General features: G+C 44.3%; 3 protein-coding genes and 1 long non-coding RNA gene across 4 annotated transcripts; 2 read left to right on the plus strand and 2 right to left on the minus strand.

The window, feature by feature from the left end:
* The first annotated feature begins 21 nt into the window (after window positions 1–21).
* On the plus strand, window positions 22–3,125 carry lt (vacuolar protein sorting-associated protein light). The gene is made up of 2 exons (XM_013313935.1): window positions 22–622; window positions 772–3,125. The coding sequence occupies exons 1-2, from the start codon at window positions 181–183 to the stop codon at window positions 2,892–2,894; spliced, it is 2,565 nt and encodes an 854-aa protein (XP_013169389.1). The 5' UTR covers window positions 22–180; the 3' UTR covers window positions 2,895–3,125.
* Window positions 358–3,272, minus strand: LOC106119076 (uncharacterized). The gene is made up of 3 exons (XR_001227949.1): window positions 3,156–3,272; window positions 538–601; window positions 358–448 (listed from the first exon to the last, which is right to left on the minus strand). It is a non-coding gene; the product is annotated as an uncharacterized LOC106119076 (long non-coding RNA).
* A 427-nt stretch (window positions 3,273–3,699) lies between these two features.
* On the plus strand, window positions 3,700–15,188 carry raptor (regulatory associated protein of MTOR complex 1). Its single transcript, XM_013313835.1, has 29 exons — window positions 3,700–4,444; window positions 5,261–5,363; window positions 5,810–5,931; window positions 6,466–6,585; window positions 6,675–6,821; window positions 6,909–6,937; window positions 7,019–7,213; window positions 7,300–7,482; window positions 7,559–7,761; window positions 7,873–8,114; window positions 8,338–8,412; window positions 8,503–8,583; window positions 8,691–9,030; window positions 9,117–9,195; window positions 9,419–9,546; window positions 9,710–9,822; window positions 9,896–10,055; window positions 10,142–10,231; window positions 10,351–10,551; window positions 10,637–10,775; window positions 10,865–11,011; window positions 11,097–11,206; window positions 11,467–11,550; window positions 12,084–12,272; window positions 12,358–12,544; window positions 12,769–12,885; window positions 12,972–13,100; window positions 13,188–13,350; window positions 13,429–15,188. Exons 1-28 carry the CDS (start codon window positions 4,268–4,270, stop codon window positions 13,252–13,254), a joined length of 3,957 nt encoding a protein of 1,318 aa, XP_013169289.1. The 5' UTR covers window positions 3,700–4,267; the 3' UTR covers window positions 13,255–13,350; window positions 13,429–15,188.
* Window positions 15,189–15,291: 103 nt separating this feature from the next.
* LOC106119009 (EKC/KEOPS complex subunit Tprkb) lies at window positions 15,292–16,393 on the minus strand. Its single transcript, XM_013313834.1, has one exon. The coding sequence runs from the start codon at window positions 16,240–16,242 to the stop codon at window positions 15,709–15,711; it is 534 nt and encodes a 177-aa protein (XP_013169288.1). The 5' UTR covers window positions 16,243–16,393; the 3' UTR covers window positions 15,292–15,708.
* Window positions 16,394–16,525: the final 132 nt, after the last annotated feature.

A 16,525-nucleotide genomic window follows, 5' to 3' on the forward strand; every position in this document is an offset into this window, starting at 1 on the left:
GATATAGCAACCCAAAACAACTTTATGTCATAATTGTCATTTAGTTAAAATACCAAAATACAAAGGGACTTGAAATAAAACGCAGAAATCGACGAAAAACACTAAAAGAAATAATTATAAAATATTTATAGCAGAAGTATTCGATCATGTAATTGTCACTATTAACAGAAACAACTATAAATGAACATGACTTTAAATCAAGAGAGTAATGATAACATGTCTTCGGACGGGGAACCGAAGTTAAAATATGATAGAATGGGTAATGACGTTCAAAATATTTTAGTCACTGATGCTGTGAGCTGTATTTGTGTGCATACAAAGTTTATTTGCCTCGGCACCCAATGGGGAGTCATACACCTCCTTGACCACGAAGGGAACACTGTGCCATTTTCGCAAGGTAACAATCAGAAAGACTTGCAAGCGCACGCTATCGCCGTTAACAAGATATCTGTAGATGAGAATGGAGACTATATAGCAAGTTGTTCAGATGATGGCAAAGTCTTAGTTTATGGCTTATATTCCAATGACAATACTCACAGCCTGACTTTAAGCAGAGTTGTCAAGTCAGTGGCTTTGGATCCCTTCTACTACAAATCTGGATCTGGAAGAAGATTTTTAACAGGTATTAATAAAAATGACATCAATTTTTATAATAAACTATATATTTGTATTTTAAATATATGTTTAATAGTCTATTAAAGTAAGTAAAATCATCTAATATCAAAATCAGGGAAAACCATCAAATTTATATATATTTTTTTAACGTTACAGGTGATAATAAATTAACTCTGTATGAGAAGACATTTTTGAATCGTCTTCGCAGCACAGTTCTGTGCGAGTGTGAGAGCTATGTGCAAGCAATAGCCTGGCATGACCGATTCGTCGCGTGGGCAAGCGAAGTTGGTGTACGTGTTTATGACCTTGTGGCTAGATGTTCTTTAGGTCTTATTCAATGGGAAAAAAGTCTGAATAGATCCATAGAAGATTTTCGTTGCAATTTACTCTGGTCTGCACCCAAAACTTTGATGATTGGGTGGGTTGACACAATAAGAATATGTCTGATACGTAAACGAAGCCCAATCGAATTACAAACGAGAGATGACACAGAATACTTAGTAGATCCTGTTTATACTTTTCAAAGTAAGGAATATTTTATCAGTGGCCTGGGCCCTTTGGATGATCAACTTGTGCTGCTCAGTGTCCCAAAGGAACCTGACCCGGAAACTGGAAAATCTCAAAGACCCATTCTTATTGTAGCAGATTATAAAGACTGTGAATTTAATGAATTTTCAGCTGATACATTAAACATTCGAGGTTATGAAGAATACTCATGCAATGATTACTTTTTAGACATGTTAATTGAAGAAAATCGATTTTTTATTGTATCACCCAAAGAAATAATAGTTGCCAGTCCTTATGACATAGACGACAAAGTCAACTGGCTGACCAAAAAAGGAGAGTTTGAAAGAGCCATTGCAGTGTTAGATGAAGTTGGTGGCAAAACTGCTCAGCACTCTGTAGTTACTGTTGGTGTTGATTATTTGGATCATTTGTTAACCAATCAACAATATGAAGCAGCAGCAAAAATCTGTGCAAAAGTATGCAAAAATGATAAAATTTTATGGGAAAATCAAATCCTTAAATTTGATGCAGTAAAGCAATTGAGAGCCATTAGCGCCTACATTCCTCGCGTTTCTGAGCAAGTGTTAAGTCCTCACATTTATGAATTAATTTTAAATGAATACCTAAAGGAAGATCCACAAGGATTCCTCAAGTTAGTAAAGGAATGGAATCCATCTCTGTACAGAACTGGCGTAATTATTAACTGGGTTCTAGAACATTTATTAACCACTAAAGTGGATAACAATGTTTATTTGGAAGCATTAGCCTTGCTTTATTGCTACCAAAAGAAGTTTGATAAAGCCCTTACTACCTACTTGAGTTTACAACATATGGATGTTTTTAAATTGATCAAAGAACATGATATGCATACTGTAATATATGACAAAATTCTCAATTTAATGCAACTGGACTGTGATAGAGCCATTTCCATTCTACTGGAGAAGTTTCCTGTTGAGGACATAGACAAGCAACATGGCAAGACAAAGATACCAGTTGAAGTAGTAGAGAAACAGCTGGAAAACCATGATTTATACCTATTTAAGTATCTAGATGCTTATAGCAAAATTGAGCCCAATGGACGGTACCATGGAAAACTTATCCACTTATATGCAAAGTATGCACGACCCAAATTGTTGCCATTCTTAAGATGCAGTGATAACTACCCTATTCAAGAAGCTCTAGATGTTTGTCAAAGTAACGAATTTTATCCAGAAATGGTGTTTCTTTTAAGTAGGATCGGTAATACCAGAGAAGCTTTGCAGATTATAATAGAGAAGTTAAATGATATAAACCAAGCAATAAACTTTTGCCAGGAGCATAATGATAAGGAGCTGTGGACTGACCTCATCCAGCAGACGGTGGACAAACCTGAGTGTGTCACATTACTACTCAAACGGATAGGCAACTATGTAGATCCACGCATGTTGATTCAGCACATACAACCTGGCTGTGAAATAAAGGATCTTAAGGAGTGTCTAGCAAAGATGATGTGTGACTACCATCTCCAAATGTCAGTGCAAGAGGCATGCAAAGTTATCACCCTCAGAAACTATTTTGATTTACATGAAAAATTGATAGTTGGCCAACAGAGAGGTATATCAGTGACAGATGACTTCTTGTGCCATGTATGTCAAGGCAGGATCATTGTCCGGGACTTGTCCAATGCCTCAAACCTCATAGTATACAATTGTAGGCATTCATTCCACATAGATTGTCTGCCCAACGGTATTTTGTGTAATAATTGTTATGTGTGCAGTGCAGTTAAAATGTGATGTCTTTTCTGCTCAACATTTATTAAAATAGGACTGTATATTAAATTAACCAATATTTTTCCATGTAAACATTAATACTGTTAACTGATTAATTAATATATATATAGTAATAATATGTTTGCCTTGCTAATTTGTTTATTTATATGACACTATCAGTAATTGTGGTGCTTTGAAATGAGGTGGCTTGTGTTTTTTCCTGGTATTAGTTCACACCTCAGAATATTAAATCATAAGTCATTATTATTTTTCTTTTTTTCTTACCTGGTTAATGGTTTTCAGAGGCTATCATTCATACGTGAATTCTTCGCACGTTTTTTGATTAAACTATCTGTCGCCCACGATTCCGTCCGCGCTGAGTAAAAAAAACAAATAGGTGGCCTAGGGTTCTTCCAGACTTTGATCTACATGTGGGCCAAATTTCATCAAAATCCGTTAAGCCATTCCGGAGATAAATTCAAGCAAACATCCATCTATTGGTATATTGTAATAGCAGTGCAGGTTTAAAAGCCCTGGGCGATATTCCAATAGCGCCCCCTTTTTTAACAATCCTTGGGGAGGGGGGTGAGTTAAGGTTACGTGGTTAAACTATGTAATTCACAGACCTGTAGCGCCCCAGTCCGGCCAGTAAAGCCAGTACTGAGTAATAGTGGGATTTGAAAGAGGATGTTAGAAATGCGATATTTCATCGATTTGGCATGTGAAAAGTAAAAGGATGAAGAAATGAGTAAAAAAGAACGACAGGATGAATCCTTTGAAAATGTGATAAAGAAGCTCCCATAACCGACATTGAGGTGTACGTAAAATAGCTATATAGTAATGTTAGAATTTCGTTGTCTAAAACTATGCTATATACTATTCATTATATGTACGTAAAGATTCCAAGGAAAAAAGGAGTCACATTTTCAAGGAGTTCATGCCTTTTGAAGGGAAGGTGCTTAAACTTAAACTCATTGCTGGGTGATAAGTATTTTTCCTTGTAACGTAACAAAAATGCTTTTTGAAATATCATTTTATTCCTCTTTGTATAATTTGTTTCTGAATAAACCGTCACCAACATATTATGATCACCCTTTGATCGCAATATTGACCATATCGACATTTTTTTATTTACTTCTATTACAATAAAAATATTAAGTTCAAATTGGTTAAAATTAAATTTATTGAAAGCGGAAAAATGAAAACTTGAAAAATATTACTTGGCAACCTGAATGACCCATGCGTAGAAAGAGACAGCTCTTTATTGTTTATTCCCATGTGGTGTTGAAAAATGGACGCGCACATGATCCTGTGAAGTTTAAAAAATGTTTTCTTTACGTATTATTGTGCGTTGAACATTAAGAATAGAAGTAAACGTGTTCAAGTTTTAAGTGACAATGACAGAAATGCCTCCTTATCTTGCTGTTAAAGATGAGGAGAAAAATAGTGGGCAGACAGATAGTGAGTGTTCGGACTCTGAAGACGATTTGCCTCTAAGTTTTGATAAACCTAGACACATTGAACCTATTAAAGGTGCAGAACGCGAAGAGCACTCTTGGAGAGTTAAAGAAAAGGTAGAAATTCAAATAACCTTGTAAATTTTGTGCAAAAATGTCAATTGCGTATAACTTGCTGAAGGACACGTTACGTTGAAAACAAACGCACATGGGATGGATGCCTTACGTTTTCTACCATGTATAATGTATTAAAATTAAGTAATTTTTATACATAAAGCACGATTCATAAAAGATATCATTTTGTTATTATTGATGTTTTGTTTACATAATTTTAAAAATAAAATGTCAATATTTGTATGTCAAACATAATGTTTATATACGATTTTTACGGTATTAGTGCACAAATGTAAACTTATAAAGTAATTATAATTTGATAGATATTATTAACTTATTTACGCCCAACATAAATTGTCAAATTCTTCATAATTTTTAAAGAAGCAATATTTTACTGTTCAACAATTTACAATATCTATAAGGTGATAAGGAATGGCATAATTGTTTATACAAAAATTGCTTACAATGTGACATTCTTATTGTTGTTATACAAATATTGCTGGTTTATATGCAGATAATATAATAAAAATACAGTGGAACCTCTATAGTTGTATGTAAATTGCCTCCCCTATTATCATAACCACCACCTTTGGTCCAATCAACAAATATTTAACACACTTTAAACTAATGAACTCCCCTTTATGATTAATGATAACTACCAAGTACCTAACTTTAACATATGAAATATATACTGGAGCAGTTGTTTTATAAAAGTATGTGATTGATAATTATTAACTTCAGTACAAATACATTTAAGTCATTAATTTATTGTTATTTAATGTTTAGGTTTGTCATTAACACATGTCATATTTGTCTCAGTACAAGACACACTGTGTAGCGCTGGTCCTGTGCCTCAATGTGGGTGTGGATCCTCCTGATGTGGTGAAGACTCAGCCCTGTGCCAGACTCGAATGTTGGATAGGTGAGTATGTCTGTAAAACATTCAAAAGAGCTGTGTATCAGTTGTTATGGGTCTTGAATTATGTATTAATTATTCTGTAACTGTTCTGCATACTTGATTACCCTAATCATATTAGTTATTTTTAAATGTCATATTTTCAGAATATAAAAACTATTTTAGAGATTAGTCTAAAATACATTAGCACAAGTACATTAACAAAAAACTCTTGTTTAATATTTTTTACGTACAACTACATCTTTCAAAGGTCATGGTCCATAGACAAGAAAAAAATGCAAATTATAAAGTTTTATTATTGTTAACTGTGTAATATTTCTGTCCAAATGTGTCTTCAAGAAATTATAGTAAAAGTTGAACCATTGCATAACATTATTAATCATATTTCTACCTAACACCAGTTTGGAATGAAAATAGCATGCAATTTGTAAAGTAGTATAATATGTGTACAGATCCCAACTCACTGTCCCCGGGTAAGGCACTGGAGAGTATCGGGCATGCGCTGCAGTCACAGTACGAGCGCTGGCAGCCGCGCGCGCGATACAAGCAGTCCCTTGACCCCACTAGTGATGAGGTCAGTGTGCAACTCACTTCTTATTTCAGAATATAATATAATACAGGATGGTTTTTGATAACTAAAGCACAACATTGTGCAAGATTACTGCCTTGAGTGGATGTCGGTGCAAACAATTCAAGACATTAGAAAATTTTTTTTTTTAAAGTTAATTCTATCTTTGATAAATAGTAAAAGGCACTTGCTTCATGCATTTGTATGTAAATAATTAAGACTCAGCTCAGTTTGCAAAAATTGACATCATAGCCTTATGGGGTCAGGTCACTGGTAATTTGGTCAAATTAGGCTAATTAGTTCGCCGGACCGCAGCGACCTTGAGACGGCCGTCTAAATACCGACCGCCACTACACGATTTTGCAATTATTCTGTTAACAAACTTCTTAAACAATCTTTATGTACCTGTAATATCACTGGCATCTTATTTTTAGAAGGATCCTAATTCTTTTTTATCTAGTCTTAGACAACTAAATTTCCGAGTTATAAAATGAAATTGATTTTGAAATGCAGTTGTACAATGTGTGAATTTGATTGTAGATCAAGAAGCTATGCTGCTCGTTGCGCCGCAACGCCAAGGATGAACGAGTTCTGTTCCATTACAATGGACATGGAGTGCCCAAGCCCACTAACCAGGGCGAGATATGGGTCTTCAACAGGGTATGAGTGTATTTTCAAAGTTAAGCAAGTGTTCACATGTGTATCTGTGTACATGGTGTATGGTACGGTATGGTATGTTTGTGTGTCAGGCGTACACTCAGTACATCCCGCTGTCGATGTACGACCTGCAGACGTGGATGGGCGCGCCCTCCCTCTACGTCTACGACTGCTCCAACGCCGGCATCATCGTCGATAACTTCAAGCAGTTCGCTGAACAACACGAACGCGATTATGAGGTACATACAAGTCCCAGTAATATATTATTATACTAGAGTAGAGTTCATTAAATAAGTTAAGAGATATGTATGAGATATTAATATTAGATGCAGGCGTCCAGCGGGCGCGATACGGCGGCCTCGGGGTCGGGATCGGGGGCGGGGCCCAGCGCGGGCGCGGGCGGGGTCGGGGGCGGGGCCGGGGGCGGCGGCGCGGGCGCGGCGGTGTCGTACCGCAACTGCATCCAGCTGGGCGCGTGCGCTGCCGGCCAGACGCTGCCCATGAGCCCCGAGCTGCCCGCGGACCTGTTCACCGCCTGCCTCACCACCCCCGTAAAGATGGCCATGAAGTGGTTCGTGTTGCGCAGCCGCGTGCGCGTCGCCACGCACGACCTGCTCGACCTCATAGACAAGTTAGTGCACCTCGCTCCTGTGCCGGTGTGACAATGTGACAGTGTGAGTAGTGAAGGAGGCGGTACTGAGGGTGTGTGTGTCGCAGGATCCCGGGGCAGGTGAGCGACCGGCGCACTATGCTGGGCGAGCTCAACTGGATCTTCACGGCGATCACGGACACGATAGCGTGGAGCTCGCTGCCGCCGGACCTCTTCCAGCAGCTCTTCCGAGCCGACCTGCTCACCGCCAGCCTCTGCAGAAACTTCCTGCTCGCCGACAGGATCATGAGGCAACTTTCTCTCTCTCTATTTATGTTACTTGTACATTGAGAACGTTCGTTCATCTACATGAGGTATATGTTGCAGATCGTACAACTGCACGCCGGTGTCGTCCCCGGCGCTGCCCTCGCTGGCGGCGCACCCGCTGTGGGCGGGCTGGGAGCACACGCTGGACCTGGCGCTGGCGCAGCTGCCCGCGCTGCTGGCCGACCGCCCGCCCGACTACTGCCACTCGCCCTTCTTCCGCGACCAGCTCACCGCCTTCCAAGTCTGGCTCGACCTCGGCAAGTGTAAGTAGAGCTCTTTAACATTCATTCTATTTTTAATCATGTATTTTTTCTGTTTTTACTTATCGTAAAGGCAATGTTATGTCGTGACGCATGGTGTGTGCGTGTGGGCAGGGTCTGCGTGCCGACCGCCGCCGGACCAGCTGCCGATGGTGCTGCAGGTGCTGCTGAGCACGCTGCACCGCGTGCGCGCGCTGCAGATCCTGTGCCGCTTCCTGGCGCTGGGCGCGTGGGCGGTGCGCGCCGTGCTCGCCGTCGGCATCTTCCCCTACATGCTCAAGCTGCTGCAGGCCTCCGCACACGACCTCCGCGCCTCCATGGTCTACATCTGGGCCAAGATCATCGCCGTGGACCCGGTGTGTATACGTTGTACACACAGCTCCAGTGACCCGATGCTCTGCCCAAAGTCAGATACACAATTCAATTGCCAATCTCATAATATAGATAAAGAAGACGAAACAGTTTTCATATGATGGCAGTTTGACATTATTCTAGTACTGTATATATTTATTTTATGTCTCTCCTAATATTTGTTGAGTTCACACACATTTAATTATATATTTAATATTTGATTTGCAGAGCTGTCAAGTGGATTTGGTGAACGCGAAAGGTCACAAATACTTCCTGTCGATACTACAGGATCCATCTGTGGATGTGAGTTTATTTATTATATGACAATATATTTTGTGTGACTTGAATTTATTTGATATAGTAAGTGTGAATGTGTGTATGTGTCGTGTGCAGAGCGAGCACCGCACGCTCGCGGCGTTCGTGTTGGCCGGCATCGTGGACAACTACCCCGCCGGCCAGGAGGCGGCGCTGCAGGTAACTCTCTCTCTCTCTCTCTCTCTCTGCATCTTCTATCTATCTCTTGAGTCCTGCTAATCGCAGCGGGCATATAATAAGAATAATGTATTTGTCGTATGGGTCAGGGTTCGATGATATCGCTGTGCCTGGAGCAGCTGACGGACGGCAGCGCGCGGCTGCGGCAGTGGGCGTGCGTGGGGCTGGGCCGGCTGTGGCGCAACTACGACGCGGCGCGCTGGGCCGGCGTGCGCGACCTGGCGCACGAGAAGCTGTACGCGCTGCTGCACCACCCGCAGCCCGAGGTGCGCGCCGCCTGCGCCTTCGCCCTCGGCACCTTCGTGGCGGCGGGCGGGTGCGCCGGCCGCACCGAGCACGCCAACGCGCTCGACCAGCAGGTGGGCGTGCAGCTGGCCGCGCGCCTGCCGCCCGACGCCTCCCCCCTCGTGCGCGCAGAGCTGCTCGCCGGTACGCGCCGCACACACAACACACACAACACACGCTCGCTACATCTCCATCACACACACATTATGAATCTACTGTTTCCTTTTCAGCTCTCCAGTGGCTGGTTTTAATATTCGAACAACATTTCATCGCCGTTTATATACAAGAAAGGATGAGGAGAAGTACCAAGTAAGTTGAAGGTTAATTGACCATATCTCTCTTCATACATGATGGCTTGATGTTATAAACAATTAACCTATGATTTTGTGCAAATATATAACAATTTAAAAAAAATACACAAATAAAAATTCAGTTAAGGTTAATTCATTATAGAAATGCAGTTTTAAATGAAAGTTGTAGCCCTGCGACCGGTTGTGTAAAGTAACAATGATATAATGGTGTGTATGTGCAGAGATTCGCGAGTGGGCGGGGCCGGGGGCGGGGGCGGGCGCGTGGAGGCGGGGCAGGACGCGCTGGCGGCCGCTCGTGCGCCGCTCCCCGCGCGACACGCCCACGCTGCGCTCGCGCTGCCCGCGTACGGTACGAACAGCTCCCCTCACTATCACCCTACTATGTTATTTTTAAAATTATAATATTGACAAAACATGTCATTAAAATATAGTGATCGATGAGAATTATCGAAGTTGTACAGATTGTGAATGTCTTGTACAATGTGGTACAGTAATGCGTTGACTTCGTGCAGGGTTCGGTTCGGTGTACATGAAGCTGTGGAGCGCGCTGTGCGGCATGGCCAAGGAGCCGCACCCCCAGGTCTCGCAGATGGCCACCGACATCATCAACTACATCTCCAACCAGGTAACTGGCGACAGATAACCCTGCCGCTATCCCGGCGGGGGATAAAATAGAAACGAAGTGTTCTCGTGCGCAGGTGGATAACGTGAGTCGCGAAGCGGAGGCGGTGCGCAGCAGCAGCGGCAGCGGTTCCAGCTCGCTGCCCCCCTCGCCCAATACGCGGCCCGCCGCCTTCGCGCACGCCCCGCACTCGCCGCACTCGCCCCACCCCGACACGCGCACGCTGCCCACCATGGGTAAATATCCGCCCGCCCGCCACGCCCCCGCATCCCGCCTCCACCCCCGCCCCCACACGTGTGTCAGCGTCTGTTCTGTTCCGCAGGTCACCGCCGCGGCAAGTCCGGCCTGCCGCACACCATATCCGAGGACTCGGTGGCGCACCGAGACCGCGACTCCACCTCCTCCAACTCTAGTGAGTACGCAGCACGCTCCTACGCCGCAGGATAACTAAACGATCTCATATCTTAAAACTTATTTGTTATAGTTAAATATTTTCGCTTTTATATTTTGACGTGTTACCGCTCGTGTCAGGTCAAAGTACAAAGAAGGCAATAGTAAGCACGGAGTTCGTGGAGTGGGCGACGGCGCAGTTCGCTCGCGGCGAGGGGGGCGAGGGCGGCGAGGGCGAGGCGGGTGGTGCGGGGGGCGGGGACGCTGACTCCGAGAGCCGCGCACACCACGAGCGCGTGTGGCGGCGCGCGCGCAACCGCAGCCTGCGCCGCGACGCGAGAGGTACGTGGTGCCGGCGTGCGCTGCAGCAGGCAGCTGGCAGCAGGCAGCTGGCAGCAGAGTGACGGTGGCGGTGCGTGTGTTGCAGCACTGCGCGCGGGCCTGGCGGGGCGCGGCGCGCGGCTCGAGACGCAGACCTTCCACTCGCGCTGTCCGCTGCCGCCCGCCGTCGTGCTCTTCCACCCCTACGAGCAGCACCTCGCCGTCGCCTTCAAGGACACCTTCGGGTACGCGCCCCTCTCGCACTGAATCATATAGTGATCGTGTTCGTATGCGGTGTGCTAATCTCTGATGTGGTCCGTGTGCCGCGCGCCAGCATCTGGGACTGGGGCACGGCGGCCAAGATCTGCGTGGGGTCGTGGCGGCGCACGTGGGGCCGCATCACGGCGCTCGCCTACCTGAACGCGCACGAGCGCGCGCTGCTCGCCGTCGCCTCGCACACCGGCAACCTCGCCGTCTACAGGTACCGTCGCCCCGCCTCGCTTCCGGCTCGCTTCCGGCTCGCCATCACCCCTGATATATAATGAGCGCGTGTGCCTGGTACACAGGCCCTCGGAGAACGGCAGCGGCAGCGCGCCGGCGCTGGCGGCGGCCTGGCGCGCGCTGCCCGTGCGACCCGCCGCTGACTACCGCCCGCCCCCCGCACAGCCCCTCTACAGTAAGCATCTACACGACATGCACACGATCATCATTCACATTCACACTGAACAGTCGGCCGGATCTAATTATCTATTGAAATATATTGCTTGATGTTAAACTTTGATGAAGGATATACTTGTGTGAGATGGGAATGTTTAGAATAAGAAAGTTCCGGCACGTGCCGGGTGTGTGATATATGTGCGAGGAGAGAGAGAGGGAGAGGGGGGGAGGTGAAGCTAAATGTAGTGTGTGTGTGGCGTGGTGGTGGTGGTGTGGCAGGTCTAGCGCAGCTGGTGTCGGAGCAGTTCATCAGCGCGGAGGAGCGGCAGGCGGCCGCCAAGGCTCGCCACTCCGACCCCAACCGTGAGTCGCGCGACCTCGCTACTCTGCTCGCTTCATTTCATTTCTTTTATTTGAACTTGTAAACCCTAATTCATATATTTTTGTAACTTACTCTCGTAGCACTTTGGTTTACTTTTTCGTTTATATCAAAATAATATACCTAATTGCTTAGTTAGTTAGTTAGCTGTAACGGCTTATCTTCTGTTAATATATGTCGGTTATAGTTGTTAGCATCTGTAGCATTTTTAAATGTTTCTTTGTCACCTTTTCATATTATTATTTAGTTTTTTTTATATATCATGCGTATATTTAGTCCGAGGAACAGTTTTAAGCTACTTATTTTGTCAATTCCCCTATCATTATATTATTTATAATATTAAAATATGAAAATGGGGAAAATCGCCTCCACTTGATAGGGCAGGGGTCACTCGGGCAGGGAGACTCCAAGAATTTTGTTTATTTGTATAAATGAAATGTACCCTTTTTAAAATATTGAAAGAAGGATATGGATGAAGGAAGGATACAGTTTGAGAATGTAATGTTGCGATGCGCAGTGTCGGTGGGTATGGGCGGCATGGGCGGGGCGGGGGGCGCGAGCGGGGCGGCAGGCACCAGCGCCGGCCCGCCCGCCGTGCTGCTGCGCTGGAGCGAGACGCGCCGCTCGCTGGCGCTGGCCGGCCTCTGCGGCACCGTGCGTCTCTGGGACGCCGACGCCGAGATGCTCAGCTGCGACATCGGCACGGGTGAGGAGCCGCACTCTCTGGTGCGGTCGGGGTGGAGGTGCGGGTGAGGGTGCGGGATGAAGCACTCACCGCGTCCTCTGTGCAGAGACGGAGGCGGCGGCGACGTCGCTGTGGCGCGGGCCGCTGCTGACGTGCGGGTTCGCGGACGGGGCGGTGCGCGCGTGGGACGAGCGCGCGCCCGCCGAGCCCGTCTTCACGCTGCACGACCACGCCGCGCCCGTGCTGTGCGCGGCGCACCGCGCGCACCAGCCCCACACGCTGCTCACCGGATGGTCTCACTCTAACTACATTTGCACCTTCTTTGTCTTTGCCCTCGTAAAGTTCACTTCCGCTATACGTATCCGTTTGCCTCCGGTCCCCAATATTTTTACTCCATCTTGTAAAAAAAAGCAAACGCATAACATTTTTTTCAAAGAGAAATTTAAATAGTGTTTGTAATGATGAATAATGTTAGTAGCAGTGTAACGAGGTGTGCGTGTGTGTGTGTGTGTGTCAGTGCGGAGGGCGTGGTCCGCGTGTACGACACGCGCAAGCTGGCGGCGCGGGAGGTGGTGCGCGCGCCCGGCCCGCTCGCCGCGCTCGACCTGCACCCGCTCTGCAACCTGCTCGCCTGGTACGTTACCGCCGCTTCCTCCTCCACTCCCCCTAATTGTTAAGGCATACTAAATATTAAACGTGTTCCGATTTTGCCGGGCGCAGCGGCTCCGTGAACCAGTGCATCAGCATCTACGACCTGAAGGGCACGCCGCTCAACACCATCAAGTTCCACGAGGGGTTCATGGGGGCCCGCATCGGCCCCGTCTCCTGCCTCACATTTCACCCTCTAAGGTATCACGTCACACGTCACACGTCACGGACGAGACTGATCGGTCCCTCGAGTTTGTGAGTGTGTAGTTATGTGCGGTCGTTTGTTAGATGCGCGCTGGGCGTGGGCGCCAAGGACTCCACGGTGTCGGTGTACGTGTCGGAGCCGCGCCGGTGACCCTCGCTCTACAGCCTCGCGCTGCCGCTGCACTTCCAGTGAGCTGCGCGCAGCACGCCGCACGCCCACCACCCACACCACGCCCACCACACCGCGGTACCACTCCACACTAACGTCCTGCATCCCTCATTCAACGCACTCACTATTGTATTAACAAAATGCTTACAATTACAGGTTCCAGTCGGCAAAGAGGAGCGAGTCTGTTGTCGTGCAGGCGCGGCGGCTCCCGGCCCGAATTACTGCAACCTAGTGCTTCGTTCCCTTTCTAATTAGTTTCCATTGAAGTGCGGGCGCAGCGTCCTCTCGTCCCAAAAGACATCTCCACCGTTGTATTGCTACCCTCATTATGAAATTAAAGTAGAATTAATAGCGAATTATCGATATTTTTTACGATATTTATGTTCATTTGCCTTCGCTATATTTTTCTACAAAATGTAAATAGTAAATCTGTTATTTTTGCAATATACTAATAAGTAAAACTGGATGAATGCAGTTCAATCCCACCGATGAGGTGTGTGTGTGTGTGTGTGTGGTGCAGTGGGCGGGGCAGGGGGCGGGGCGACATTTGGTGCTAAAGTTAGGTAGATATGTGATTAGTTGCGTGTGCAGCAGAGCAGAGCAGAGCCGCCGCCGCATCGGCGAGTGTTCAAGTGGCAGCCGAGCTCTTCTAGTGTACGCTTTACAGTAACTACCGTGCTCGCTCGAGTTTCACGTGGTGATGCGCCGACGCTCGGACCATTTTATTTATATTACTTACTGTGTAGGTATGAATAATCGTGCGACGTAAATATGTATCTATGTTTAACACATATAAGTAAGTACCGGCCGTGCGAGCGGGCGGAGGCGCCTCCACGGATCTAGTTGCCTCGCTTTAGTTCGCAGAGGACGTCGCCTGTAAATAGCGACTATATATTAGTTAGGAGCTATTTTATATCATGAAATGCAATACAATTTCAGTTATTAAGTAAGTACGCAGAATAATTGTGTCGGTAAACGTCCGAAGTTAATATTATTGTAATGAGATTCGGTCCGGTCTCCAGAACGGCGCGCCACCAGCAGCCACGTGTTCAAGTGGTGCTACCCCGCACCGGCAGCGGGGGACGCATTTCATGTCTACCATACACAAACGAAAGTGTTTATGTATTTAAGCCCCATTTCTCTCTATGCAAGTAACTAGGAAACAATATTATGTACAAAAAAATTAACAAACAAGTTGTATTATCAACTTGCCAGTAGAGTCCGAGAGATTCGACGACCGAATCGTAAATCAGGCGAAGTTGTGGCCACGTGAGTCCTGTCTTGGTCTCTGTGGTGTGTGCAGGGCCATAAGGGTCTGATACCCTCGGATCTGATCACTGCGCATGCGTCGACCACTTTGTTTTATCTAAAATATCCGTATTTTGAGTTCTTCAGTTCGGCAGAAGAGGTTTTGTGATTATGTGATTTTACAGAAAGTTCCTAAGACTTAATTATTACTAAATAGATGCCATTTTTTTATATTAAACAATAAGTTGTAAGATTTCGTTAACTACGTAATAATTGACGTTATCGTGTTCTTTTACATTAGAATAGACAAACAAGATACACATGTGGTGTTCATAAATGTTAGTCTTTATTTTTAGTTTGTATGTTAAGTCTGCCGAGTGAGCCAGTAACATTAAAATTAGGATACAGTTTTATACGCAGCTGCTGAGCATTTAATGTTTACTCATCATAAGACAAGCGATTTGAACAAAAGTATAACATCGGCTGCACGGCCGGAGGCGGCGAGGACACACCTCTCTCACAAGTTGGTTCTTCAATCAAAACATTGAATGTTGTATAAAGTTATAGCTTTTTGTCTATGAAATGATTGATTTATCATCGCTTTTACATATTGTGTAATTTAATTGTACATTATTGTTGTTGTTGAAATAAAACATGGTACATAACAATGTCTTATTCTTATTTCAGTTTTACTAAAATAACCTGCCCTTGTATTTTATTAATTTATACATATCTTGATCTTCATCATCATCAAAATAGTAAACTATGCTACTAAATAGTAATGAAACTACATATTTCACATTGAACTTACTATGATGATGATAGATTAGATAACTTGCTCGCCTTGAGGGACACTAATGAAAGATAATGCAATGAATTTGTACAATTTTATATCTTAATTTTTACAAAACAATATAAAAATAACAAATTTAATATGTACAGATGAAAAAATACTGCAATTAATTACAATATGAATAAACATGAGAGATGTTACATACATATACAAGATAAATTCTAAATGGCCTTCATTAAGTTATAAGCAGCAAATACTTCTAAATTGATAATCAAATTTGGCTTAAGTTAACAATGTTGAGCCAACACTGATCACATAGATATGAGTAAATGAAATATATAACATAGGTATGACAATATATATCATTTTCTATTTGGCTATCTCAATTCAAGGTCTTAATGTGCAATAAAGCTTTTTGTAACCATTTTGGTGACAATCAAATTAAGGAGGCTGACATCGGACTTCACATTATTTAATTTATACATGTTCTTAACTTCTTGCATGTCTGTAAACTTTTCTAAATCACTAATTGGTGATAATTCGCCTTTTATTTGTTCAAGAATGGTTTCACTTTCGTCACTGTCTGCTGTTACCAAGAAACAAATCAGTAGGCTCCGGTCTGTCTCAACACCGAATTTGCTCAAACTTTGAGATATGTTCTTGGACAAGGACAAATTAAACAAAATCTCAGCGTAGACGGTCCGTGTAACCATGGCTTGCGATTTTTCCGCCAAAACCGCTTTGTTTGCCGCGACAGCAATTTGAAATAAATCTATTATTAAACTAGGCTTTATCGCAGCGCATTTCCAAGAACCATTCATAATGTTGCTTCGTATTTCTTCCACATTCTTAACATTTTTGAAGAGATATATTTTAAGCGATGTTTTCGTTTCTGGATCTAGGTTACAAATGTATGGCTCGTACGACATAATTGTATGTATAGTGATAATACCTTAGTCGAGACTAAAACAAAACATTTGAATAAAATTATAAATAAAAGCGAAATTTACATACATAACCTAATTCTTGACGAATAATTGAATAATGCTTCAGAATTCAAAAGCTGTCAAAGTCAGATGCCATCTCTATACCTATAGACTAAAAACATACAATGTACACGTGAAAAGTGAAGTCAATGTATTATCTACCTATTTAATTAATAATATAATTTAGTTATTTATTCCTTTTTAATATTTTATTTATTATCATAGA

The sequence above is a fragment of the Papilio xuthus genome, unplaced genomic scaffold, assembly GCF_000836235.2.
Source record: "Papilio xuthus unplaced genomic scaffold, Pxut_1.1 DF827542.1, whole genome shotgun sequence".
NCBI classification, from domain to species: domain Eukaryota; kingdom Metazoa; phylum Arthropoda; class Insecta; order Lepidoptera; family Papilionidae; genus Papilio; species Papilio xuthus.

Coding starts and splice junctions, on each gene's coding strand:
- lt (XM_013313935.1), top strand. CDS start 181: ATGAACATGACTTTAAATCAAGAGAGTAATGATAACATGTCTTCGGAC. Junction 623..771: donor TGGAAGAAGATTTTTAACAG/GTATTAATAAAA, acceptor TTAACGTTACAG/GTGATAATAAATTAACTCTG.
- LOC106119009 (XM_013313834.1), bottom strand. CDS start 16,242: ATGTCGTACGAGCCATACATTTGTAACCTAGATCCAGAAACGAAAACA.
- raptor (XM_013313835.1), top strand. CDS start 4,268: ATGACAGAAATGCCTCCTTATCTTGCTGTTAAAGATGAGGAGAAAAAT. Junction 12,273..12,357: donor CAGCTGCGACATCGGCACGG/GTGAGGAGCCGC, acceptor TCCTCTGTGCAG/AGACGGAGGCGGCGGCGACG. Junction 12,545..12,768: donor CACACGCTGCTCACCGGATG/GTCTCACTCTAA, acceptor TGTGTGTGTCAG/TGCGGAGGGCGTGGTCCGCG.